At 42.6% G+C, this 27361-nt stretch overlaps 1 protein-coding gene across 13 annotated transcripts in view; it reads right to left on the bottom strand.

The window, feature by feature from the left end:
* Positions 1-27361, bottom strand: part of LOC138526227 (T-cell-interacting, activating receptor on myeloid cells protein 1-like) — a 733986-nt gene that overhangs the window by 206185 nt on the left and 500440 nt on the right. For 8 of the 13 annotated variants that reach the window (XM_069636718.1, XM_069636712.1, XM_069636798.1 and 5 more), the window contains 2 exons: positions 15724-15765; positions 7891-7932 (listed from right to left, as the gene is read on the bottom strand). The exons of 1 other annotated variant lie outside the window; for it this stretch is intronic. In XM_069636718.1, the coding sequence (XP_069492819.1) occupies positions 7891-7932; positions 15724-15765 (84 nt within the window). The remainder of the gene's footprint in view (positions 1-7890; positions 7933-15723; positions 15766-27361) is intronic. 4 more of the 13 variants (XM_069636726.1, XM_069636783.1, XM_069636774.1 and 1 more) reach the window with 2 other exon arrangements.

The following is a 27361-nucleotide window of genomic DNA, read 5'->3' as shown; positions in this document are numbered from 1 at the left end:
TGTGGTGCCTTGGCAGGCAAGTGGCAGAGTTTCTTGGCTTAACTCGACGGGTACCCTGGAGGGCTGGGATGCCAAGGATACGAATAAAAGAGGAACTAAGAACTTTCAGAAAGACAGCTGTTTTGGGCTTCCCATTGGTTTCCATTGGACGGGCATTACTCCGGCTGTGGAAGTCCTTTGAAGGTGAAACTTCCTCCGGACTCTGAAAAGGCCTGGCCGAAGAAGGTACGACCTCTGAGGACCTTGGATGCCTTTTGGAGGAAAAATCTGAAATTATGGTGTTGGTGGCGACAGGTGCAGTGGCAGAAGTAGGACTACTGGACTATGGACCTCATCAAGGCTGGACCATCGGGACATCTTCTTCAAATTCTGGTGGTGGGACACCCACCAGCGGACCTTTCTCTGCCCACAGCGAACTGGAATCTACTTTGGCAGGAAAACGTGGTCAGATGTCATGCCAGGGATGTCCCTTTAAGGATTCCTTGATCAGGTGGAACTTTTGCAGGTCTGGGTGTCAAGCAGCACTATGCCAAGGTAGCCCCTCTTCTAGGCGGTAGATAGCAATTGTGCTTCCAGTGGTCACAAACACTCCTCCCGACCCTGGGTGACACAACTGGACTTCTTGGATTCAAGATGTCTAGGCACTTCTCTTCTGGATTCACAAAGACTCCTTCCCTGGATGGCAGGCACACATGACTGGCTTCCAGGGTACTTCTGATGAAGAGTAGCAGGGGCATGATGTTCCCTCATAGCTCCGGTAGAGGTCTCCTATCGACTATCCACATCCTCTCTTGACTCCGTCGTTAGGTCAGCTCAGCAGTCATCAGATTCTTTGAGGTAATTCAGCTGCAGACTCCTTCCTCCGACTGGACCCAGGGTTCAAGCTTCAGGTTTCAGCTTCAGCTTCAGAATACCATGGTGAGTGAGAGGTCCAATGTTGGTCCCCATTCATCCAGGCTGTACCAGGCTTCATGAGTGCATTTATATAGTCAGGCAGCCAATCACGCTCACCGTGCATTCAGGCCATTCACTCCACCAAGACACTAAACAAACAGAATGTGGATTGGAGTAAGCACCCAGCCTTTACGCACGCTGCACCACATTCACTCCAGTTTCAGTCAGGGCTGTCTCGGGCATTGCGTCATACAACCAAAACCAGAAACCCATAATGTGATTTCACTTCAGACTCCAGTCATACAGTTCCCACTCCAAGGGTGTACCCACAATACATAGACTCTGGGACGGCTCCAGTCAGTCTGACAGGTGGCAGCCCCAGAGACATATATGGTATTCCCACCACACAGCCTATCAGGGGGAAGGGACAGACTAAGGTCTGGTAAAGTGTAAAGGCAATAGAAACCAAGATGCTACTGTGGCCATCTAGCCTTCCTTCAGGAATCCATTGATTCGTATGGCAAGGCCTGGGTGTCCCAAAATTGAGGACACTCAGAGCCACTGCCAAGTCAGCATGTATCTGCCACTGGCCCATACCCTGCTCTGTGGGCAAGATACAAGCACCCAGAAACACACATAAGGGGTACAAGGGTTTACCCCCACCCATGTGTGCCATAAGGGTATCTATTGGGTGTTGTTCACCAAAAGGAAAACATGAAGAGCTGCACTGCCAGAAAGAAAACGCACACAGATAAGTGGTAGGACAAGGACACTGAGGCCCTGTCCCTCCAAAAGGTTTTTCCAGCATCATAGAAGGAATGAAATCCATTTGAAAATCATGGACATACCAAGAGGTGAAAGCTCAAATGACTTCCAGAGGAATAGTAAGGACGAGTCTTTAAATAGTACCAATTTAGACCTAGAAAAACCTCTGTAAAGTCAAATCCTTCATTGAATCCTTATGGTATCCCTTTGGGGAATATAATTAAGGAAAGAAATGAACATGGTATTAATATTCCCTTTAGAAAAGCTGATTTTTATATTGTGGACTCCAAGTCCCAAGGTTCTGGGATGAACAGGAGGGCAGCAGAGACATGAGACTGCAAAGTGCAGCCTATTAGTCGTAAGGACTTACAAAAGAGGGAGACTGGGAGGCATAAAAGGCCCCCTCAGGCGCAGGCCATGAAGAAGAACAGTAGTAGAAGATGGATTTAACACCTCCAAGTGGCAGCAGAAGAAGAAGAATGAGGAGAGCAGAGACGCTGGGACCACCGTCGTTTATCAAGCAGATGTCGGTCCTGAGAATGTCTCTTCTGTCCGAGACCTTGAATGCAGAGGTAGCGTAGCGGGAAGCATTGAAATTGACAGCTTTATCTCTGAGGACCGTAGCTGCAGAGGTCGCACAGTGGAAAGCTCAACATTTGAAAGCTTTTCCCAATGTCGGTTGGGCTCTGGTGGCAGGTGAGCACCTGCGAGCTGTGGGAGCAAGGAGAGGTCCACTAAGGATTGGCATGAGTTGCAGGTAGATGAAAAGAAGAGGATTCTGGGCCGAAAAAGAAAAACAGCAGCAGAGGACCAGGAGGCAGCGAGGTGAAAGGACGGGCACACCAGACCCTGTGATTTCACTAAGAAATTGCGACCCCAGAGCGACTCCGTAACTGCTTGCTTGCCAAGTCTGGGTGACTTATCCTTAAAAGTAATACAAACAGAGTGAAATTTAAAAGGAAATGTGTTTTTGAATACCAAACGGACATAAAGCAGACAAATCATTATTTTGTAAACCAATCTAACTTAAAAAGGAGCAAGTGGAATAATAAGAATTTAATCAGCAGACCAGAAGGGTGTGATGGCATGTATGTGGTTTGGATTAAAGACCAACAACAAGCGGGGGCAATAAGTTGAGAAACCAATTCAAACAACTATTACCAATGCCAAAATAGAACTATAACAAGGCAAATTAAAAAGAACAACCATTGCCAAAGCCAAGAGGGGCCAAATGAGGAACCCAATGTTTGTAAAACCTATTGCCCATATATAAAGAAGCTCAGAAGAGGAACTGGCTTAAACCCACGTTACCAAAGCCAAAGAGGTGTAAGAGAGAGAGAGAATCATTGCCAGCATTTGGTTGAAGCGGAAGTGGGGAGTGGTAGTAAGGATGCCCTTCTGATAGAAGGCAATCAGAAGGAGTGGGGCATAACCTACATTGCGTGTGGCAAGCACAAGTGTGTAAAAAACAGCACCAGTGTGGTTCTTCTTTTCCCTGAAGAAATTCTTGAACTTGATGTTGTGAAGCAGGAGGCATTGCTAATTTTTTGGAAGTTAAACTTTACCAAAGAAGAACTTGCAGTTAGTAGTTTATTTTGGCCTGGCAGGAGAGTACACCAGATCAGAAGACTTTGTAGAAGTTTATTTTCTAAAATTTTTTTTAAATTAATTTGGTTAGTTGGAATTACTTATTTCTTATACAGCTTACAAAATAATCTCAAAGCAAATATCTACAAGTATCCATACAAAATACATTATTCATTAGTCATTATACATTATATATTTAAAAAGAGAATAAATTAGAAAAAAAGAACATGATCAAAAAGAAGGAGGGAATAATACAAAAAAAAAAGAATCCAGAATCAAATCCTACACAAGCTATACAAATTTACTATTTCCTGATGACTCTTATTTTCTATGGCTGGTAACAGCATGTCAAGGAACTGTACTATTGATATTTGTATTGCAACTCTAGGATTTGAAAATAAAAGAAACCACACTTGATCACTATTCAGATAATCTTGCACAACCAACTTTCTCTCAAAACATCTCCTTCTTACATCATTCAAGGCAGTACAATCAACTAAAAGATGTTGCAGTGTCTCTCTTTGATTGACATTTAGACAATAGCGACAGAAGTTTAAATTCAATGCAATTCTCTTCCTTCTGCACAATATGCCCCTGGTGATCCACTGATTCAACCTGAATCTCAGAAACATCCTCTGAATATGCTGAGAAGGGCATTTAATAAGATAGTCAGCCAAGACTTGGTATCTTTTAGAGCCAAACAAGTGAGTCCTAAAATCCTTACATTTAGAACATTTCAGCAAATTAGCCATCCAATCATGCTGGAATATTTTTACCTTTGCTCGGTCTGGGTTATTTAAAAGGAGGTCAATCGTTACAGCAGCATCATCAACGGCATTCAGTACATGACTTCGTCACTTAATTGCGAAGATTTTCTTAGATGAAATTAATTTGGGCGCTCAGCATTTAATAATGGATCATTTTTTTTGCCCCTCCAACATTTTGCGTAAAAGGGCACATTGCTTCCAAGTCACCTGAGAATACAGTGACAAAAGGCCCCAGTTCATGTCGCAACATCGCCATTGGCGTGCTACGAGGCAAATTCAACAATGTTTTCCAATATTTGGACTCAATGGCATCCCAGAACATACGATCTTGAGGTAGTGAAGCTTCTATACCATACAGGATGATTGGAATGACTTTCATCTTATAGAAGGTGATGGTATGTTTTAGGGAAAACTTCCCAAACTTGGCCAAAAGAATTTTCAATTGAGATATCAAAGATTGTCATTTTATTGTAATCTCACAAGTAAATTGTCTTAACGTTACCTTGTGATGGAGGATAATTTAGCACCTCTGCAGCACAGAATACCATAGGCTTATTTTTGTTTTTGCTTGGCTTGATTCATAAGAATGTATTTCTTTTTTATAGCTAACAAAGCTAGGGTTTTATTTTTTCTCGGTATGGTAATCGCCTTGAAGAATTGTTTGGCGACAGCCTTTCCCCCATGCTTCAAAGCAGGTTGGTTTTTCGTAAGCTTGGGCGCATTTGTTTGAATATCTTTCGCACCACTTTGAGGCATCTTTGAAGGTAATAGATTCAACGAGGGCTTAAGCAAAGGCACAAGTGCATCCTTAGGAGGAAGAAAAATTGAATATACCTTCTTAATTTCACTTAAGGAGGAAATCAGCATGGGGTCGTTCGGGCACGGCACTTGAGCCAAGGAAGAAGTAGGACACTCATTTGAGTTGTCATATATAATTGATTTGATACATGGAAGGGATTTCACCACAGCACTGGTTACATTAGCAAACACAGGGCAAGAGGGTGACCGTACAGTATAATTACACTGTGTTTGACAAGCGACCGTAGATACAAGAATTTTGCCAGGTATTAGAGGGTCAGATAGCATCAAAGATTTCTTATCCAAATTCATCCCCTCCCTTTGTAAAGACAAAATTGTATTTAATTTTTCCTCCTGAACAAGGAACCTACGATCCAATACATTGTATAGATTACCCAAAGCTTGGAGGGCCGAATTCATGGCCACTAATGTCACATCAGCTTGAGCATCAATATTATGTCTGGGAAAAGTTGTATTTGTACCAAAAGTGTGCCTACAAGAACTATTTTGCTGCGAGTGCCTAGACACACTGACCGACCTAGAGGATTTATAACAGACCTCAGAAAACATCACTGGTGAACAAGAAAGATTTTCAGGCAAACATTTGTCAGAGAACACAGAATCATCCGGGTCCAAATCAATAATAGCAACATCACTCACGGCATGTACAGAATGATTCACTAAGGCTGGGTTTTAATCTGCAATTTGCAATGTATCTAGAATAGCAGTATCTGTTAAGGACACATTATTTACATGTAACTGCTCAGGACACAAAGAAGCAGCCTGATTCACCATATTAAATACAGGAAACATATCATTCAGAGGTACCTAGTCACGTTTAGCAATCAATTGCCTGCCACCCTCACCCGACGTAGCATTGTACACAGGAATGTCAGTTAGGAACTTCTTGGCTCTATTGCTGATAGCGAGCCTTTGCAAAAGAAGCTAATATCAGCTTTCCCAACCCCACAGCCACTACCCTTCCCACCTACTGGTGTTGAGTACACGTTGGTCGAAGTCCGAGGCGGGGGAACAGTACTCGTTACCAGTGACAATGGAACAAGACAGAGAGGCATACCGGTCTTGAGTGTGGGAAGCATGTCCCTTGTTGTGGGAAGCATTTCCCTTGTTTATTCCCTTTTTTAAAAAAAAATAATTTTAAACCCTCTCTTTTCCCACCCGTACCTTCCTTCATCTCCTGAAAGTTAAACTCAGCGACGAGGCGAAGGGGCAAAGGGGCACTTCCGGGTACTTCCAGTGGTGCGCACGCACTGGTGCGCGCGCAAGTCTGTTTTTGAAGACTTGCCTCTAGAGGGGGCGTGGCTTGCAAACCACTCGTAGAAACGCCCCAAAACAAACTATAAATAAAATTAAAATAAATAAAATCAATGTCAGAATTCACTTCCACAAATGTAACAGTACTTCAAGTTGAAGTGTCCAAGTCCAGTATACCGTCTTTTAATCAATGACGTGATTCACGGTTTAAGGAGCTCAGCATCAACAGCAGAATGAGCAGAGTCACGGGCAAAGGGGCACTTAAAAGTACTTCCTGTGGTGCGCTAGCGCTGGTGCGCGTGCAAGTCTGTTTTTGAAGACTTGCCTCTAGAGCGGGCGGGATTAGCAAACCACTCGTAGAAATGCCACAAAACAAACGTCTTTTAATCCTTGACGTGATTCACAGTTTAAGGAGCTCAGCATCAACAGCAGAATGGGCAGAGTCACGGGCAAAGGGGTATTTCCGGGTACTTCCAGTGAAGTTTATTTTGTTCTAGCAGGAGAGTACACCAGAGCAGTTGACTTTGTAATAGTAGGACTGGCAGGTGAGTGAACCAGGTGGAAGTCAATGATGTACTGTGGTGTGGTTAAAAATCTGAAAGAAGATGTAGCAGAACCACAACTGTGTTTTGTGAGTTGTTGCAAAATCATCCTCACAAAATAATATTACTGAAGAAAGTGTTGTGTGAATTGCTGCAGAATCATATCCAATTTCTAAAAACTGTTTTATGAACTGATGTAGAATTATTCTGACAAACTCAAATTTTGTTGATCCTAAGGAGCTATGGGATTTTTCTGGTTTGATGAGAAGAAGTTACTCAAAGCTCTTTGTCACAAGTGGAAGAAGGAAAAACACTGTTGAACTGTTGGTTGAAGTGAAGTTGAAACAAACAGAACTGTGGTGGAACTTTTGTTGTCAAGGTAGAATGGAAGGAACTGAGTTGGACCTTTATCACAAGACAGGATTTCCTTATCCTTTTGGAACTGTTGAACAGAATCCTGCTTAAATCTGGGGAAGGGGAATTCACCCAGATTATAAGGAGAGACAGATATCAGATTGTGAATCTAACTGTTATATTTGTTATATTTTTGATCTGCCTTATATTTCCTTGTTGTGTTGTTGTATGTACAAGTGTGAGGGACAGAAATCATTTGTTAAGAGTGTTTCTTTTAGTTTATTTTAGGCTGGGAATTCCTTGTCAGGATAGGAATAGTGAGGCGTTTATCCAACTTTTTGAGTTAATAAAATGACATCTTTTGAAAATATCACAAAGTTGTCCGCCTCACATTTCTGACCCCTGACAATACTTTACAAGGAATGTTGTAGCAGCCTTCAAGAAATAAATAATCATCTCTAGACTCTGAGATGTTTATTTTGTATCAGAGTACCAGCAAGGTTAGCCAATAAAAAGTGGCACAGACAGCAACAAATACAAATGCCAGAAATCTGGCACTTGCTCATTGAATGACATCTTCACATCTCTACACTCCATAACAATTGTTTTTGCACACACTAGGTAGAAATAAAGTGCTAATGATGAGCCAAAACTAACTAAACAATAGGGGTGAGGCACTGATTTCTATCACCTTTTTATGCAAGGCTCAGGTTTCTCATTTCTCATCTGGACATATTGTGAGGATGGTGAGTGAAGATTGTTCTATAAAGTGCATAGCAGACCAACCATCTTCTACATGGGCCATCAAAGAGGGACACGTCATTTTGTCAGTGTGCCAATAGAGAGCAGCAGAATGTACCTAATGTGTGGTGGGGAAGTGCCCCAATAAGAAGGAACAGAACACTCACAGTTATTTTTGGCCGGCTCATCAGGTTTATTTTGTTCTTCATCTGTAAGAAAAGAAAACATTGTCAAATAATAATAAATAAATACAAATTAAACAATCTTACTTCTAAAGAGATAACTTCGATCTAAAGGCATGAATGGGGTTTTAGAAAAAATCCCAGTTATTTTTTTAGACTCTGACATAATGAACAGTGCTGGTCTCTCTTCGTCTCGCTATCAGGTAATAATGTCCCATACATAATGTCCCCACACATAATGTCACCGGGAAAAGCCATTGGCGACATTATATATGGTAACATTATGTATGGAGATGGGTTGCGGGGATGTCCCCTGCTCACCTTGCGTCCCCCGAATGTTCAATGTAAAAATGTCTCTGCAAAAAACAGCGACATTTTTGTCAGGAGACATTTTTACAGGGACGTTATTGCATGGAACCCTCCCTCTCTCCCTCTCTCTCTCTCTCTCTCTCTCTTCCTCTCTTTGTGTGTCTCTCTCTCTATCTCTATCTCTATCTCTTGCTCTCTCTCTCACTTTCTCTCTCACACACACACACTTTCTCACTCTATCTCTCTGTTAGCACACTCAATCTGCCTGCCTAACTCTCTAGACTAATAGGCAATCTAGTTCTGTCCAACCCACGATAATATGGAATGTTCTTTTCAGTGACAAAACTCAGCATTCTCAAATGGATGCTGTCAGGCCGGTGATCTGGGGTCTGCCAAGTGGGGGCACCTTTAGCCTTGAGGAGCGACATCAAATGGGATCTATCAACACACTGAGCACCAAAGAGGATATTGGACTTTCAATCATAACATTGGCCTTATGGTAGCATTGTTATTACATTACTCATTGTTCATCTATAGATGGTGGTGGCAATGGGGAAACATGGTGGTCACTCAAAATATCGAAAACAAAATGTCGAAAGACAATGTCGAAAGCAAAACGTCGAAAAATAAAAAGTTGAATTATTTATTTTTTTATTTATATTTATTTTTTGGCTCTAGTATATAAAAAAAAAAGGTAAAAACAAAAAAAAATTAAAAAAGAGGGGTTGGGGGAACCCCCCATTTCGAATAAAAAATGTATTAAAAAAGAAATTCGACTTTTTATTTTTTGATGTTTTTTTTCTCGAAATTATGACTTTCAACTTTTTTGTTTTCGATGTTATAACTATGAACCGGAAACATACTAGGGTTCAAATCTACTAGGAGCAATGTAGCTCTTGCTTGTAGGCTAGCAAAGCCTGGTTAGCTACACAGCAACAGCTACCAGGAGCTAACCTTGACTCCTGTGGTAACTGGTGCAATATAACATTAATTATGCAGTATGTACTCTGTATGTTTAGGAATCTGTATGAAGGAGAAGATAGGACACATCTATGGGGCATTATTGCATAATGACTCATATGTAATAGACAAAAAGTTGAGATTTGCATCTCACATATAAGTTAGATTTGGAGCATTGTATTTACTAGATCCTCATTCTCCAGAGGTTGCTCCTGCCTACACAGTGATGCAGCAACCAAGCTTTCTCTGATAATGAATATCTCAAGACACCATCTTTTTGAAGCTGAGACACATATATTGCAGAAGGGTTAGTCATTTGTTCCAACAGCCAGATATGACCCTTTTCAAATTAGAATTGAAATCACACAACTGATGCGCAAGATCATTCTCAAACAATTCTGTCATCTAAAGGAAGAAGGAACGCAGCCTGATGTGACAGGCTAACGCACTCCGTCGCAGTTCTTTCCACCCTCGCACAGTAACACTGCAGAATCCGTTACCTTTGAACAGGCACTATTAAAAAAGATTGAAGTCTTGGAAAATACAATACCATAGGTACACAACCACGATACGAAGGAACAATTGGCAGCACTCACTGATTTAGCCAAGTACAACACCATTGTAATAAAACCGGCAGATAAGGGTGGGGTTATGGTTATAATGGATCTTATGGCATATACCAATATGGTCAACGGACTATTACAAGATGACGACAGCTATATGATGTTACCTACAGATACCACACCTGCCATCATATCTCTCATAGCCCCCATCATTGAAGAGGCGTTGGCAGAGGATTAGATCAGTGAGAGGGAAGCAGCATTCTTGACACCATCTTTTCCTACACTGCCAGCCTTTTATGCCCTTCTGAAGGTTCATAAGGGCGTCATACCACTACTGTACCAGCCCATAGTTTCCTGTATCAATTTAATTTTGGAACCATTTTCCAGTATGTGGATATCTTTATTAGAGATGAGATCCCGAAAATATAATCCTTTGTCAAAGACTCCATAGCCATTCTAAATCTGTTTGTTACATTAACTTCCATTGCCGAAACTCAGTGGCTGGTCACTATGGACATCGAGGCACTGTATACCAGTATCCCTCAAGGGGAGACACTGGAAACAGTCTGACGATGCTTTGAGGCAGACACCAAATTGGATAGCGGTCATGCGTTGTTCATCACACAATTGGCAGAGATCGCCTTGACATGGAATTTCTTCATATGTATGGAGAGTTTGTATCCACACATTTCTGGTACTGTGATGGGAGCTACGTTCACCCCCAGTCTCGCTAACCTATACGTGGAGCAGTTTGAAGTTGAGCATGTGTATCCACCCACCAATCCGTATGAACAACAGATTGTGTTGTGGCGTAGATACATAGATGACATATTGATGATCTTTGAGGGGTCAGCGGAAGATTTGTCATTGTTCCACCACTGGCTCAATGAAAGTACCATACACCTAAATTTCAGTATTGAATCTAGCAAACAAGAAACGCACTTCCTAGACATGCACATAATAGTGCAAGACAGACAGCTGATTTATAAGGTACATAAAAAAGCACATATCGCAGTTCCCTCCTCACATATTTCAGTTATCATGTACGAGCAATGCATGATAATTTGCCCTTTGGACAATTTCTTAGATACAGACGTACCTGCACCAATTTAAGGGACTTTAATACACAAGCAGGCTCACTGAAAAAACAACTAGTTCAGAGAGGATACCCCAAGAAAGTTGTAAACAGCACCTGGAAGAGAGCTAAAAATATTCCCAGGGACATCACCCTCCAACAACATCCAAAGGCTGGAACGCGGTGCAGTATCACGTCGGTGTTTGTTCAGTTATTCACCGATCTTTAATGTGCTTAAAAGAGAAATAAAAAAACTATGGCCAATACTCAACACTGGATCAAGTCTTCTGGCACAGCCGACCTTCATAATCAAATGCAGACAAACCCTGCGGGGTCGACTAGTCCATACTCTTAAAGAGACAAATGATGATGACCATGGACCAAATAATCAGCACACCTTCTTTGGGATGAGCCTACTATTGGGCCATGCACCTTGCGTCAGCTGTGTAATGTGCGTGCAAACCACTTGGAGTACTAATATCGACATAGTGCAAAAACACCATGGCAGCAAAGGAAATTTACTAACTGTAATAGCAAAGGGGTAGTATACTTACATATCTGCCCATGTGAATTGCAGTATGTGGGAATGATGGCGAGACTGATTAAAAAAAGACTGACTGAACACAAGTCCTGCATTAGAACCTTGAGATTAACCCGCACCATTGCTATCCCATTTCAAGACTTTGGGTCACTCTGCTGAAGATTTTAAGTGGACCATATTGGAAAAGATAACCCCCCCCACTTGTAGGGGAGGTAATTTTGCCAATCTCCTTATGAAAAGGTAACAGCAGTGGATCTTCCATTTGAATACCTGTAAGAATGGCCTCAATGAGGCAATAAAGTGGCATAAACTGGCAGCAATGAAATAACGGTACCCTGGCATCAACTGTTGAGCCAGGTACCTTGTATATCTAATGCTGTTTGGTGGTATGCCTGGAGTAAGAGACACTGCAACCAGTACACAGAGAGAAATGAGGTACAGCAGTCCTCACTAATATGGAATGGTAGTCACCCTGTAATACATCAGTAATAAATATGCGGTGGTATGACAAACTGAGGCTGAGGAACACCAGTGAGGTGTGCACACTCACCCAGGGAACACGTACTTATGTGAGTATGAACACCATGTGAATATTAGTGTATTTCATCTCCATGGTATATCGGGTCTAAACCCGGGTGTATCCACCACACTCAATGGTGGACTACCAACTGAGGCCAGGGCACCAGCTGTTAACATACAAAAAAAAACGACTACCCTATTATATGATATGATATCAAAGATTGAACACAGAAGAATTCATAGTGGGGCCGAAAGACCCTTTGTAGACCCTCCTACGTGGTGTAACAATGACCCTTTAACAGAATAGTTACATTTTCTGCATTTACAAATGTAGGAACATAAGATCAGTTGCTATACGTTCAGTTCACTGGTTCAATGAATTGGGGTTTCTTTAAGAAAATGCAATTGCTTTTTTGCCCTACATTGCACACATTGAGGTGGAAACACACAGCTTTGAAGTGAGATGATGTTCTATGCAATGCACATATGGCAACTTAACAATGGCCGCCATATTAGGGGACAATGTTTAGGGATTGCGACACGCTTCCCATTTTGATGCGGAATCATAAGTCGGTGCATGTCACTGCTTAGCAACGACTTCACTTTGTAGCCCGCGTGAGTTTAATGCGGAAGGTGAAACTCCATCGGCAGCGAGGAATCCTTCCTCTGGAGGTAAGGAATAACCTCAGCTGCACAGCAATGCCCATGTGCTGCGGCACCCGCACCGCAGTGGTCCCGGGTAACTGGGAGCTCCTTGTTGCACCCCAGCGCAGTGTATTCATGGGCATTGGGAAATGGCGGACCGATCAGGTTGCTGTTTCGCAGAGCTGCAAAAGTAAACAGGCATGCCGAATGCCTGGTAATGGTTTGCATTGTTGAACTAAATTACAGAATAATTACAAGTAACATGTAACTCTGTGGACTATGGGAAAAGCCATTAGATGTTAAAGTCGTTTACATCTAAAAACTCCCTCCCTTTGTTTTTGCTTTTGTTCTGCTGCCGCCTGTGCACATTCTATGTGCGCTTTTTCTGACAACAAGAGAGACGGACAGTTAAGAAAAGGACACCCATCACCTGAATATTTACCTACTCCAGTGCCTCAGAGCCCCGACTCCAGTGCCCCAGAGCCCTGGAGTCGGGGCTCATGGTAATTATCTATGTGAACCACAGAAATGGGCCAAAATATTCCAAAAATAATTTGTTGATGACAAATGGATATACAGAATGGTTTGCCAAGGGACACATGGGAGGTAACCATGGGGTACTGCCCGAGGGGGGGTACCCACCACGGAACAGGTCTCTGTCATCAATTAAGGCTTATGTCTTTGAACATTAGTTTGGGCATGATCTGCCAAAAGTAACGTCCATTACACGACACCTAGGTGGAATACCTGTCAACATGTTTCTCGTAGGTTTGGGCTGGATGCCCGAGTCTGCACGATGGATAACAGTGACTGATTGCACTACCTAAAGTATTGGTCCTGAAGAAGATGACCCCACTGACTGTGTCATCGAAACCGGTCGACCCTTTTTGTTGTGACGATATCTTTAAAAAACTGTTGGGATACTGTTTATTTCAATTGCCCACTTATGTCGACTTCCTTGACGATACTGATCTGATCTAGTCACCTGCATGAGAATTAGATTTGAGCTGGAAAATTGAACAGCTAGTGAAGTAGTTATTTCATTGAACTTTGTATTGGCTAAGCTTGAAGCTTTTATCATATTTTGTTTCTTAAGTCCCATACCTTGCACTCTGTTCACACATTTCGTTGGGGGTGAATAAAGAATGGCTGTTTGCCACAGGAAATATTCCTCTGTGAAATGTCCAGAATGCCAAAAGGTCGGGATATGGTTTAATTATTTTCAAATAATTTGTAATAACCACATTGTAGAGATAGGGACAGTCTTTCTCTCCCTCTTTTCTATTAGATAGGGAGTGCACCAGCATTTACGTAGGGACAGCGTCACCGTACAGGGATAGGGTGTGCTTCTGAATAGGGATAGTGTTAGTGAACCCATTGATTGTTTGTATAAAAGACATATGCTTGCACCTATGTGTGCTGTACACCTGTTCTTGTGTGATATAATATATCGATTATCTAACAGTAGAGCCTTCACCCGGTAAGGGTGTACTTATTGCGTTTATCCCTGATTGTTCTTGTGTAAAACCTTTTGCCCATAAATAAAGAAGCTCAGGAGAGGAACTGGCTTAAACCCACACTACCAAAGCCAAAGAGGTGTAAGAGAGAGAGAGAATAATTGTCAGCATTTGGTTAAAGCGGAAGTGGGGAATCAAGAGTGGTGCGAAGGGTGCCCTTCTGATAGAAGGCATTCAGAAGGAGTGGGGCATAACCTGCACTGCATGTGGCAAGCACACGTGTGTAGCAAACAGCACCAATGTGGTTCTTCTTTTCTGTGAAGAAATTCTTGACCTTGATGTTGTGAAGCAAGAGGCAATGCCAATTTGTTGGAAGATAACCTTTACCACAGAAGCACTTGCAGTTAGTAGTTTACACTAGGTCAGAAGACTTTGTAGAAGTGTATTTTGTTCTGTCAGGAGAGTACAGCAGAGCAGAGGACTTTGTAGTAGTAGGACTGGCAGGGGAGTGGGCCAGGTGGAAGTCAAGGAATTACTGTGGTGTGGTTAAACATCTGGAAGAAGATGTAGCAGAACCACAGCTGTGTTTTGTGAGTTGTTTCAGAATCATCCAGACAAAATAATATTACTGAAGAAAGTGTTGTGTGAACTGCTGCAGAATCATATCCAATTGCTAAAACAAGTGTTTTGTAAACTGATGTAGAATTATCCTGACAAATTCAAATTTTGTTGATCCTAATGAGATATGGGAGTATTCTGGTTTGATCAGAAGAAGTTACTCAAAGCTCTTTGTCACAAGTGGACGAAGGAAAAACACTGTTGAACTGTTGGTTGAAGTCAAGTTGAAACAAACAGAAATATGTTGGAACTTTTGTTGCCAAGGTAGGACGGAAGGAACAGAGTTGGAACTTTATCACAAGGTAGCATTTCCTTATCCTTTTGGATCTGTTGAACAGAATCCTGATTGAATCTGGGGAATGGGAATCCACCCAGATTATAAAGAGAGACAGATACCAGATTGTGAATCTAACGGTTATATTTTGTTATATCTTTGATGTGCCTTATATTTCCTTGTTGTGTTGCTGTATGTACAAGTGTGAGGGACAGAAATCCTTTGTTAGAGTGTTTCTTTTAGTTTATTTTAGGCTGGGAATTCCTTGCCAGGATAGGAATAGTGAGGCGTTTATCCAACTTTTTGAGTTAATAAAATGGCATCTTTTGAAAAACCGTCACAAAGTTGTCCGCCCCACATTTCTGACCCCTCACAGTACGTTTTAAGGAATGTGATAGCAGTCTTCAAGAAATACATAATCATCTCTAGACTCTGAGATGCATATTTTGTGTCAGAGTACCAGCAAGGTTAGCCAATAAGCAACAAATACAAATGCCAGGAATCTGGCGCTTGCTCATTGAATGACATCTTCATATCTCTACACTCCATGAAATTAGTTTTTGCACACACTAGGTGGAAATAAAGTGCTAATGATGAGCCAAAACCAAACAATAGGGGTGAGGCACTGATTTGGTATCCCCTTTTAATGCAAGGCTCAGGTTTCTCATTTCTCATCTGGACATATTGTGAGGATGGTGAGTGAAGGTTGTTCTATAAAGTGCATAGCAGACCAACCATCTTCTACATGGGCCATCAAAGAGGGACACATCATTTTGTCAGTGTGCCAAGAGAGATAGGCAGAATTAACCTAATGTGTGGTGGTGGAGTGCCCCAATAAGAAGGAACAGAACACTCACCGTCTTTTTTGTCCGATTTATCAGGTTTTTTAGGTTCTTCATCTGTAAGAAAACATTGTCAAATAAAAATAAATAAATACAAATTAAACAATGTTCCTTCTAAAGAGATAACTTCGATCTAAAGGCATGAATGGGGTTTTAGAAAACATCACAGTTATTTTTTTAGACTCCGACATAATGTTATGTTATGTTACTTGGCATTTATATAGCGCCTTATATATCATTGGTGTGATCTCAAAGCGCTGGTAAGTTGAACGCCCTTGGGAACCGCAGTTTGAGTCAGTAATGAGAGAGAGTGTCAAATGGTGCGTGGGCGCATCGGATATTTGTGCAGCTGGTGTGGCTGTTGCATGATAGCTGCTTCTTAGCGGTAGGTGTGGTGTTGAGGAAATCAGTTGGATGTGTTCAGTCTTGAGGGTGGACACCCAGACTGAGTTCTGGCGGCGTTAGGCCTGAGGAACACCTATGCTAGCCGGAATGTGCTCAACTAGCTGCGTTTTATTAGGGTGATGTGGCGTTCGTGGGGTCATGTTAGTATGTGAACAGCTAGGCCGAATTTATCATGGTATAGCTGTGTTTTAGTTGAATGATGGTGTATAGGGGAGAGTAAGCGTAGTAGTGTGATATGGTGGTTATCAGTAAAGCGCCTGAGAACAGGCACTAGAGCAGGACATTGGGGGCGTACATAGCGGCAAAAGTATATATAGCGACAGGATGGATGGGGTAAACATGGGATAGTGGTAAACATGGGATATAGATAAACATGGGGATACAGGTACACTTTCTAAGTTTAAGCTTTAGCACAGCAACGCTATTAGGCACACTTTTAAAGTTCAAACTTTAACACAGTGACGCTATTAGGCACCCTTTCTAAATTCAACTTTAACACAGTGATGCTATTAGACTCACTCAATGTTGTTGGGTACACTTTCTAAATTCAAACTTTAACACAGTGACGCTATTAGGCACACTCTATGTTGTTGGGAACACTTTCTAAGTTCAAACTTTAGCACAGTGACGCTAATAGCACACTTTCTAAATTCAACTTTAACACCGTCACGCTATTAAGCACACTTTCTAAATTCAACTTTAACACAGTGACACTATTAGGCACATTCAATGTTGTTGGGAAGATTTTCTAAGTTCAAACTTTAACACAGTGACGCTATTAGGCACACTCAATGTTGTTGGGAACACTTTCTAAGTTCAAACTTTAGCACAGTGACGCTAATAAGCACACTTTCTAAATTCAACTTTTACACAGTGACGCTATTAGGCACACTCAATGTTGTAGGGAATACTTTGTAAGTTTAGACTCTAGCACAGTGACGCTATTAGGCACACTCAATGAACAGTGCTGGTCTCTCTCCCTCTCTCTATCAGGTAATAATGTCCCATACATAATGTCCCCATACATAATGTCGTTGAGAAAAGCCATTGGTGACAGTATGCATGGGGACGGGTAAAGGGGATGTCCCCTGCTCACCTTGCAAAAAAGAATGTACAAATCTGGGGTTCCAGAGGTTTCCCCCGCATGTTCAATGTAATGTCTCCGCAAAAAACAGCAGCATTTATGTCAGGAGATATTTTAGCGGGGATATCATTACATGGAACTCTCCCTCTCTCCCCTCTCTCTTCCTCTCTGAGTGTGTGTGTGTCTCTCTCTCTATCTCTAGCTCTCTCTCACACTTTCTCTCACACACACACACTTTCTCACTCTATCTCTCTGTTAGCACACTCAATCTGTCTGCCTAACTCTCTAGACCAATAAACAATGTAGTTCTGTCCCCCCCACCCTAATATGGAATGTACCTTTCAGTGACAAAACTCAGCATTCTCAAATGGATGCTGTCAGGCCGGTCATCTGGGGTCTGCCAAGTGAGGGCACCTCTAGCCTTGAGGAGCGACATCAAATGGGATCCGTCAACTCACTGAGCACCAAAGAGGATATTGGACGTGCCATCATAACATTGGCCTTATAGTAGCATTGTCATTATATTACCCATTGTTTATCTATAGATGGTGGTGGCAATGTGGCAAAATACCAGGTTCAAATCTACTGGAAGCAATGTAACTCCTGCTTGTTGTCTAGAAAAGCCTGGTTAGCTACACAGCAACAGCTACCAGGAGCTACCTTTGACTCCTGTGGCAACTGGTGCAATATAACTTTAATGATGCAGTATGTACTCTGTATGTTTAGTAATCTGTATGAAGGAGAAGATAATACACATCTATGGGGCATTGTTGCATAATGGCTCATGTGTAATAGACAAAATGTTGAGGTTTGCATCTCACATATAAATTAGATTTGCATCATCGTATTTACTTGACCCTCATTCTCCAGAGGTAGCTCCTGCCTACACAGTGATGCCACAACCGAGCTTTCTCTGATAATGAATATCTCAAGACACCATCTATCTGAAGCTGAGGCACAGATATTGCACAAGAGTTTGCCATTTGTTCCAACAGCCAGATATGACCCTTTTCAAATTAGAATTGAAATCACACAGCTGATGCGCAAGAACATTCTGGAACAATTCTTTCAAGAAATGGAAGATGGAACGCAGCTTGAAGTGACGGCCCTACGCCCTCCGTCTCAGTTCTTTCCACCCTCGCACAGTAACACTGCAGTATCAGATACCTTTGAACCGGTACTATTAAAAAAGATTGAAGCCTTGGAAGATACAATACCATTACAATACCAAACAACGGTAAGAAGGAACAATTGGCAGCATTCACTGACCTAGCCAAGAACAACACCATTGTAATGAAACCGGCAGATAAGGGTGGGGCTACGGTTATAATGGATCTTATGGAATATTCCAATATGGTCAACCGACTATTAGAAGATGACAGCAGCTATATGATGTTACCTACAGATCCCACACCGGCCATAAGATCTCTGATAGCCCCCATCATTGAAGAGGCGTTGGCAGAGGGCTATGTCAGTAAGAGGGAAGCAGCATTCTTGACATCATCTTTTCCTAGACTGCCAGCCTTCTATGCCCTTTCAAAGGTTCATAAGGGAGTGGTATCACCTCTGTCCCGGCCCATAGTGTCTATTATCAATTTCATTTTGGAACCTCTTTCCCAATAAGTGGATTTCTTTATTAGAGACGAGATTCCGAAAATGGAATCCTTTGTCAAAGACTCCACAGCCATTCTAAATCTGTTTGTTACATTAACTTTCATTGCCGAAACTCAGTCACTGGTCACTATGGACATCAAGGCACTGTGTAACAGTGTCCCCCAAGGGGAGACAATGCAAACAGTCCGATGATGCCTTGAGGCAGAAACCAAATTTGTTAGCGGCCATGCGTCGTAGTGCATCACACAATTGGCAGAGATCGCCCTGACACAGAATTTCTTTATATGTATTGAGAGTTTTTATCAACAACTCTCTGTTACTGCAATGGGAGCTATGTTTGCCCCCAGTCTTGCTATCCTATATGTGGAGCAGTTTGAAGTTGAGCATGTGTATCCACCCACCAATCCATATGCACAACGGATTGTGTTGTATCGTAGATACATAGATGCCTATTGATGATCTTTGAGGTGTCAGTGGAAGATGTGTCATCGTTCCACCGCTGGCTCAATGAATGTAACATACACTTGAATTTCAGTATTGAATCTAGCAAACAAGAAAAGCACTTCCTAGACCTGCACATAGTAGTGCAAGATGGACAAATGATTTCTAAGGTATATAAAAAAGCACAGACCATAAATCCCCTCCTCACATATTCCAGTTATCACCCACGAGCACTGCATGTTAATTTGTCCTTCGGACAATTCCTTAGATACAGATGTACGTGCACCAACTTAAGGGACTTTAATACACAAGCAGGCTCACTGACAAAACAACTAGTTCAAAGAGGATACCCCAAGAAAGTTGTGAACAGCACCTGGAAGAGAGCTAGAAACATTCCCAGGGACATTACCCTCCAACAACATCCAAAGGCAGGAACATGGGACATTAACACGTCAGTGTTCAGTTATTCACTGATCTTTAATGTGCTTAAAAGAGAACTAAAAAAACTATGGCCAATACTCAACACTGGATCAAGTAGTTTGGCAGAGCGGACCTTCGCGATCAAACTCAGACAAAACCTGCGGGATCGACTAGTCCACACTCTAAAAGAGACAAATGATGATGAACATGGACCGAATAATCAGCACACCCTCCGGGGGACGAGCCGTCTATCGGGCCATGCACCTTGTGGCAGCTGCGTAATGTGCGTGAAAACCACTCAGAGTACTAATATCGACACAGGTTGGAAAACACCATGGCAGTAAAGAAAATGTACTAACCATAAGAGCAAAGGGGTAGTATACCTACTTATCTGCCCATGTGGATTGCAGTATGTGGGAATGATGGCTAGACCGATTAAAAAAAGACTGATTGAACACAAGTCCTACATTAGAACCTTGAGATTAACCCGCACCATTGCTATCCCATTTCAAGACTTTGGTTCACTCTGCTGAATAATTTAAGTGGACCATGTTCAAAAAGATAAGCCCCCACCCGTAGGGAAGGTAATTTTGCCAATCTCCGTCTGGAAAGGTAACAGCAGTGGATCTTCCATTTGAATACCTGTAAGAATGGTCTCAATGAGGAAATACAGTGGTACAAACTGGCAGTAATGAAATAACAGAATCCTGGCATCAACTGTTGAGCCAGGGAAATTGTATTTCTAAAGATGTTTGGTGGTATGCCTGGAGTAAGAGACACTGCAACAAGTACACAGAGTGAAATAAGGTACAGCAGTCCTCACTAATATGGAGTTGTAGTCACCCTGTAATAGATAAGGAATAAATATGGGGTGGTATGAAAAACTGAGGCTGAAGAACACCAGTGCATGTGCCCCCTCACCCAGGGAACACATACTTATATGACTACAAACATGTGCACATTAGTGTATTTCATCTCCATGGTATATCTGGAGTAAACCCAGGCGTATCCACCACATTGCATCGTGGACTCCCAACTAAGAAAAGGCCACAAGCTGTTAACATAAAAAACCGACTACCCTATCATATGATATGATATCAAACACTGAACACAGAAGAATGAATAGTGGGCCGAGAGACCCTTTGTATACCCTCCTACGTGGTGTAATAATGACCCTTTAACAGAATGTTTATATTTTCGGCATTTACAAACGTAGGAACGTAAGATCAGTTGCTATCTGTTCGGTTCACTGGTTCAATGAATTGGGGTTTCTTAAACAAAACACAATTGCTTTTTTGCCCTACATTGCACACTTTGGGGTGGAAACACACAGCTTTGAAGTGAGATGACGTTCTATGTAAAGCCTATATGGCAACTTAAGAATGGCCGCCATATTAGATACAATTTTTAGGGATTGCGACATGCTTCCCATTTTGACACAGCATTATAAGTCGATGCATGTCATTGCTTAACAAGGACTTTACTTCGCGGCCCGCGTGAGACAACCGCGGCCTGCGAACCTCCATCAGCAGCTAGGAATACTTCCTCCGGAGGTAAGGAATAACCTCAGCTGCACAGCAATGCCCTTGTGCTGCAGCACCCACACCGAGGTGGTCCCTGGTGACGGGGAGCCCCTTGTTGCACCCCGGGGCGGTGTACTCATGGGCATGGGGAAATGGCCAACTAATCAGGTTGCTGTTTCGCAGAGCTGCAAAATTAAACAAGCATACAGAATGCCTGGTAATAGCTTAGATTGTTGAACTAAACGGCATGATAATTACAAGTAACATCTAACTCTGTGAACTATGGGAAAAGCAATTGGATGTTAAAGCCTTTTACATCTAAAAACTCCCTCCTTTTGTTTTTGTTTTTGTTCTGCTGCCGCCTTGTGCACATTCCATGTGCGCTTTTTCTGACAACCAGAGAGACAGACCGTTAAGAAAAGGACCGCCCATCTCCTGAATTTCCACCTATACCTGTGCCCCAAAGCCCTGGAATGGTCATGGTAATTATATATGTAAACTATAGAAATGGGCCAAAATATTCGAAAAATCATATTGAGATGACTAATGGATATACAGAATTGTTTGCCAAGGGACACACGGGAGGTTACCTTGGGGGTAGTGCCCAAGGGGGGTACCCACCATGGGGAACAGGTCTCTGTCACCAATAAGACTTATGTCTTCAAACATTGGTTTGGGCATGATCTGCCAAAAGTAACATCCATTACACGACACATTGGTGAATACCTGTCCACATTTTTCTCCTAACTTTGGGCTGGATGCCCCAGTCTGCCTGATGGATAACAGTGACTGATTGCACTACCAAAAGTATTGGTCCTGAAGAAGATGACCCCACTGAATGTGTCATCAAAACCGGTCGACCCTCTTTGTTGTGACGATATCCTTAAGAAACTGTTGGGATACTGTGTATTTCAATTGACCACTTATTTCGACTTCCTTGCCGACACAGTACTGACGATACTGATCTGATCTAGTCACCTACATGAGAATTAGATTTGTGCTGGAAAATTGAACAGCTAGTGAAGTATCTATTTCATTGCACTTTGTATTGGCTAAGCTTGAAGCTTTTATCATATTTTGTTTCTTAAGTCCTGTACCTTGCACTCTGTGCACACACTTCGTTGCAATTTGCGGTACCGTACTTAGCGCCTTCCCCATTCCCATAGAGCCCTATGGGGCGAAAATGGGAATGGGGAAGGGCCATGGTTCAATGGGGAATTACCGCTGTGCCAAACTTGGAATGGGGTGGTAATTCCCCATTGAACCATGGCGGACCCATTACAACACTGGCACCAACCATGGTGCTAATAGCGCCATGGTTTAGCGCCGGTGTTGTAATGAGGGCCATCTCGTGTTGTGACAAAATCTCCCTCACAGGGTTAACAGTTCAGGAAATACGCAAAGTTCTTCTTGAAAATAATCTGATACAAAGGATACCGGTGTGCAAAATAAGAAACAGTGCTGCAGTGTCCTCACTGGTGGGAATTGGTATGCCCTAGACACTACAGTTATGTCCTTGTTGTATTGCAATTGACCCTTGGTTTCTAGGAGACAGGAGATATTATTACGATATTTACATCTGTACAGTTTAGCAGCTAGTAATCCATTGGCTTTATTACCTTTAGTGCAATATGTTTGCTTTGTAAATAGGACTGCTTGAGCAGATCAATCTGCTAAGTGTTTTATCAGTTGCGATCTTGCTACTTTGAAAGCCTTGACCGCCCTTTGTGGCTCATTGGGCCTCATTACGAGTTTGGAGGTAGCCATGCTGTTTTTAGCAGCATGGCTACCCCCAAACTCGAGTCTGGGTCCCGCAAAAGGGGATTTACCGGGCCATTCCGACCTTGGAGGGCCCGGTAATTCCCTTCCGCGGGACCCGGACCTGGTACATCCTCATTGCCATTTGAGCCCACATAGGACTCAATGGGAATGGGGAGGATGCTAACAACGCGGCCGTTAATGACGGGCGCGTTGTTAGCATCCTGTTCTGCTAGCGGTCCATTCTGCACGTCTGGTCTGGCCAGGCGTACAGAGCGGGACCCGCTGCAGAACTCATAATGTGGCGGCCCGGTATGAACGGTGCCGTTACCGGTACTGTTCATTCCGTGGCCGCCACAGTTGTAATGAAGACCATTGTCTTTATACGATGTTTACCATTTCTTTATTTCCGCCTACACCTCTTTTTGTATCAGGCCTATAGATTTTAGGAAAGCTGAAGTTTTACGAACTTCTCTGATCACCACTTTTCCAACATTCCTTATTGTGATCATTTATAATTCTACAGTATAATTTTCCCGGAAATATCAAAGAAACGCAACAGAGATGCGAGAACTGTGATTGGATAGTGGAGTCTCTGTGAATTTGCCTATTAAAACTCCAAGTTATTAAATATTAGGTCATTGGGGTCATGGTCAGACACGTATCTTAGGTCAGTCACTACTTGTAGATCCCTAGGAATCAGAGAGTGTGAGGAAGCTGCAGGCGCCCTCACTTCTTTCCCCAATATATCCTTCCCCAGGTGGCCAGGGAAAAAACTTCACTTTCGGATCCTGACCCTGGGGGTGGCTCTGTGAGGGAGTATCACGTGGGTGGAATAGACTTGGGGGCTGGGGATGAGGCACCCTTGGGTGATGCATGGTGTCCCCCATGTCGCTTTCCCAAACAACCTAATATTCCCTAGGTCATTGTAGGGTATTGTCAATCCCTTCCCTATTTTCCTAGCCCACCTACTCCCAACACACACCACTTAGGTACTGAGACAAGGTGGCCACCATTGAAACAGAGGAAAGACTGGGCGAAGAAATATGAGTGCTCTAGTTGTTGGGCTCATTACCATGGACCTGGGAAATTTAAAAGTGGCTCAGCAAAGAGGTAAAGAAGGAAGCACAGCAAGCACAAAGAAGAGTTCCAGGGCAGAAGCTGTGGCACCAAGCAGGCACGTTCCCGAGACGCTGGGAGGTTTATGAAGCGTGATCTGGTGCAGTGGGTGAGAGGGGCTCGTTGACAGTCTGAGGCATAGCGGAGAAAGCAGTGCGGTACAGAGTGAAGGAACTGGAAGCATTGGAGAAGAGCGGGACAGGGTACTGGCAAGCTTATGATGGATTGACCAACTTGAACTATAACAACAGCTGCATTTCCTAGCAGGATAGTGTACTTGGAAGCCACTGTTGGTTTTGCAAATGAAAGCTACTGGAGAAGTCAATGTGAAAGAAAGCTGAGAGAATACAACTTCAAAGGCAGTTGTACAGACATTGAGTCAAGCCTCATTGTGAATCTAAAACAGTGGCAAGAAATCTATGAAGCAAGGTGTGTCAGTTGCGTGGCCTGCAATAGGTGGGCCGTGTGGTCGGATAACTGTACCTAGACCCAATACATCAACCTAAGGAAAAGCCACACTGTGATTAAATAAAGCAAGCTTATGAAAACTGAGTTTGATGAGCTGATCGTGATATTGGTGACAAGTAATCAAACTTGAAAAGCTGTGGAAATATCCTAAGGAACTGTGTTATGTTGGACCCTGAAATACCCCAAGGAATTGTGTTGAAGCATTGGAAGACTTGAAAGCCAGGGGAAGGGAACTCCTTTGTTTTAAAGTGAAGCTTTTGAATAACTATTGAATCATGGGGAAGAGAAAACCCTTTTCCACTAATAGTTAGAAGAAGCTCAGAACTATTATTTGGAACACTTATCATTTGATTTTGACATCCCTACACATTGTATTCAGTTAGATTTGAGGCCAAGTATAGGGTTTCGACACAGACAGACAGACATTTGCTTTGGACTTCCTGACACAGACTATCATTAGTTTCATTTAGGTAGGGAAATCCCACCTTAGCTTAGGGCAAGTTAGGCATTTTCCCAACCCTTCTTTTTAGTTAATAAAAGTGTATACGTTAAACTTTTATCTTGTTGTCTGTGTCTCATTCCTGATGCCAGTGGATCAGGATGACACCAATAATTATTTCAATGAATACACATTTTATTCAATAATTAATTACATAAACATATGACTGTATGTCCCAATTAAAACAATACTTCCATTGCTATAGACAAAATCACAGTTCTTTCACATCTCAGGCATCAATACTCTCAAACCCTCATTCTCTCATTCTTACATACATACATACATAAAACCATCACGGCCTACTATACACTGTGCAGTCACGCTCCAATACTACACCAATGTTTACAATAATTTCTAGCATCTATTTATGACCCTGTCCTTATTTTAAGATGTCGTATATCATCTGTTTATAATTCCCAGACAGTTAATGTGGTCGTCGACACGTGTTTCGGTCTAATTGAACAGAAATTGCTGTCCTTATTCTTCTTAAGACCTTCCGCAGGACATAAGGCAAAATAAAGATGTCCTGCCCTTCATGGATTGGAATAAGCCATTTTCAAATCTAAAAGACATACAGAAAAATAAATAAAACCTCTTAATGTTACATGTGCAATTCTAAAGAGTAAACACATAACATCCTACTCACCCCCATATCACCAATCTGGAGATGTAGACAGATGTATTGGACTAAATCCTTCACTGGCGCCTATAATCTCATTTGGATAGGCCCTGTGAAATAACAGTGGAAAAAATCTAGCTCATCTTCCCCTAATGAAATTACTTAAGTGTATATGTTTCCAAAATGCAAAAAACACTTACAACTCCCACTGGCCTCTGAACGAATATGTATGTCTCTCCGGATCACCTTAAGGATCCTGGATTCTTTGGAGATGGTGATGCCCCTAATGTAGGCTTTAAAAGCTTCCCAGAGAGTAGCCTGCGTGCAGACCGACCTGGTATTAAGTGTAAAATAATCATCTATAGCTAACTGCATGTCTGCGATGAATGCTATGCCCGATAAGGACTGTGGTTTCATGCTCCATGAACGGGTCCCATCATGGGCAGAGTGCTAATCGATGGAAATCATCACCGTGGAATGGTGTGAGTATGTCCAGTGTAGGATCGACATATGTGTGATGTTCCTAATTTGTATGTCGGAAGTGAGCCATCTATCTATCCTGGAATGCGAGTCATGCACCAAGGAATAGAAGGAATACATGCGGGAATCGGGGTGTATGAGTCTCCATGCATCCGACATTGATAGCTGAGATAAAGCGGTCAAAATCACTTTAGCTGCGCTCGAGAGCTGGCGCGGCCGAGAACCAGACCTATCCCAGTCGACATCAAGGATCGTGTTAAGGTCCCCACCCCAGAGGATCGGGACAAGAGGAAATCCCGCAAGTAGGGAAATCGGGTGTTTGTAGAATTCTGGGTCACTAGTATTGGGACCATACACATTGAGAAGAACAACCTCTTTGTTCTGCAGTCGACCGTACAGCAAGACGTACCGACCCAGTGGGTCTATGTGAGATATAATGTGCTGGAACTTAACATTCCTATGAATCATAATCATTACACCCCTATTATGGGTGGAGTAACTCATGTGGTACCCTTGGGAACCCCAATTCTTGGCGAATCTGATGCACCCCTCAGATCTAGCATGTGTTTCTTAAAGAAAAAGGATTTTGACTCTGTGGAGTTCCACATATAACAGTAAATTCTGCATCTTCCTGTAGTTCCTGAGACCTCTCACATTTCAGCTCATGCAGATTAAATCACAATCAGCCATGAGGGAAGCCGAGAGACATGGGAAATAGTAGATATCGAGTCAAATGTCTATGACTGGAAAGCGTACACCATATTATGAGCACATACTCCCCTTCTATCCTGCATGCCAAGTATTTTACGTTATAACTCCCCCTCAAACCCGCCCGCAGCCCTCTCCCAATCAGAGGGGTGAAACCCCAACTCCCAACTAACACAAATAAAAACAGACATAAGAACAATGGCATCATCGCCTGGGGGGATGTGCACTAATTGGCCGGCGATGCTTCCGCTCCAAGGGACAAGATAAGGATCAAAGTGGCACTTTGTACTTGTGATACCCAAAAAACAAGCAGACCAAGTGTAATAATGCAAACAATCAAGAGGTACATAGTAGTGCACAGACAAAATGAAGTCAATGCAAGGGATTCCCGGCATCCAGGACCTTGGGGACCAGAGAAACAATTGGGCCCAGTATACCATCTTTAACAAGGCACTCCACTTGTATGTGATGGTGCAATCAAATGGGGATGGACGAAACAATGCAGTATACAACAG

This window comes from Ambystoma mexicanum, chromosome 1q (assembly GCF_040938575.1).
Source record: "Ambystoma mexicanum isolate Mex_15411 chromosome 1q, UKY_AmexF1_1, whole genome shotgun sequence".
NCBI classification, from domain to species: Eukaryota; Metazoa; Chordata; class Amphibia; order Caudata; family Ambystomatidae; genus Ambystoma; species Ambystoma mexicanum.
This window is presented reverse-complemented; position numbering and strand designations above follow the sequence as displayed.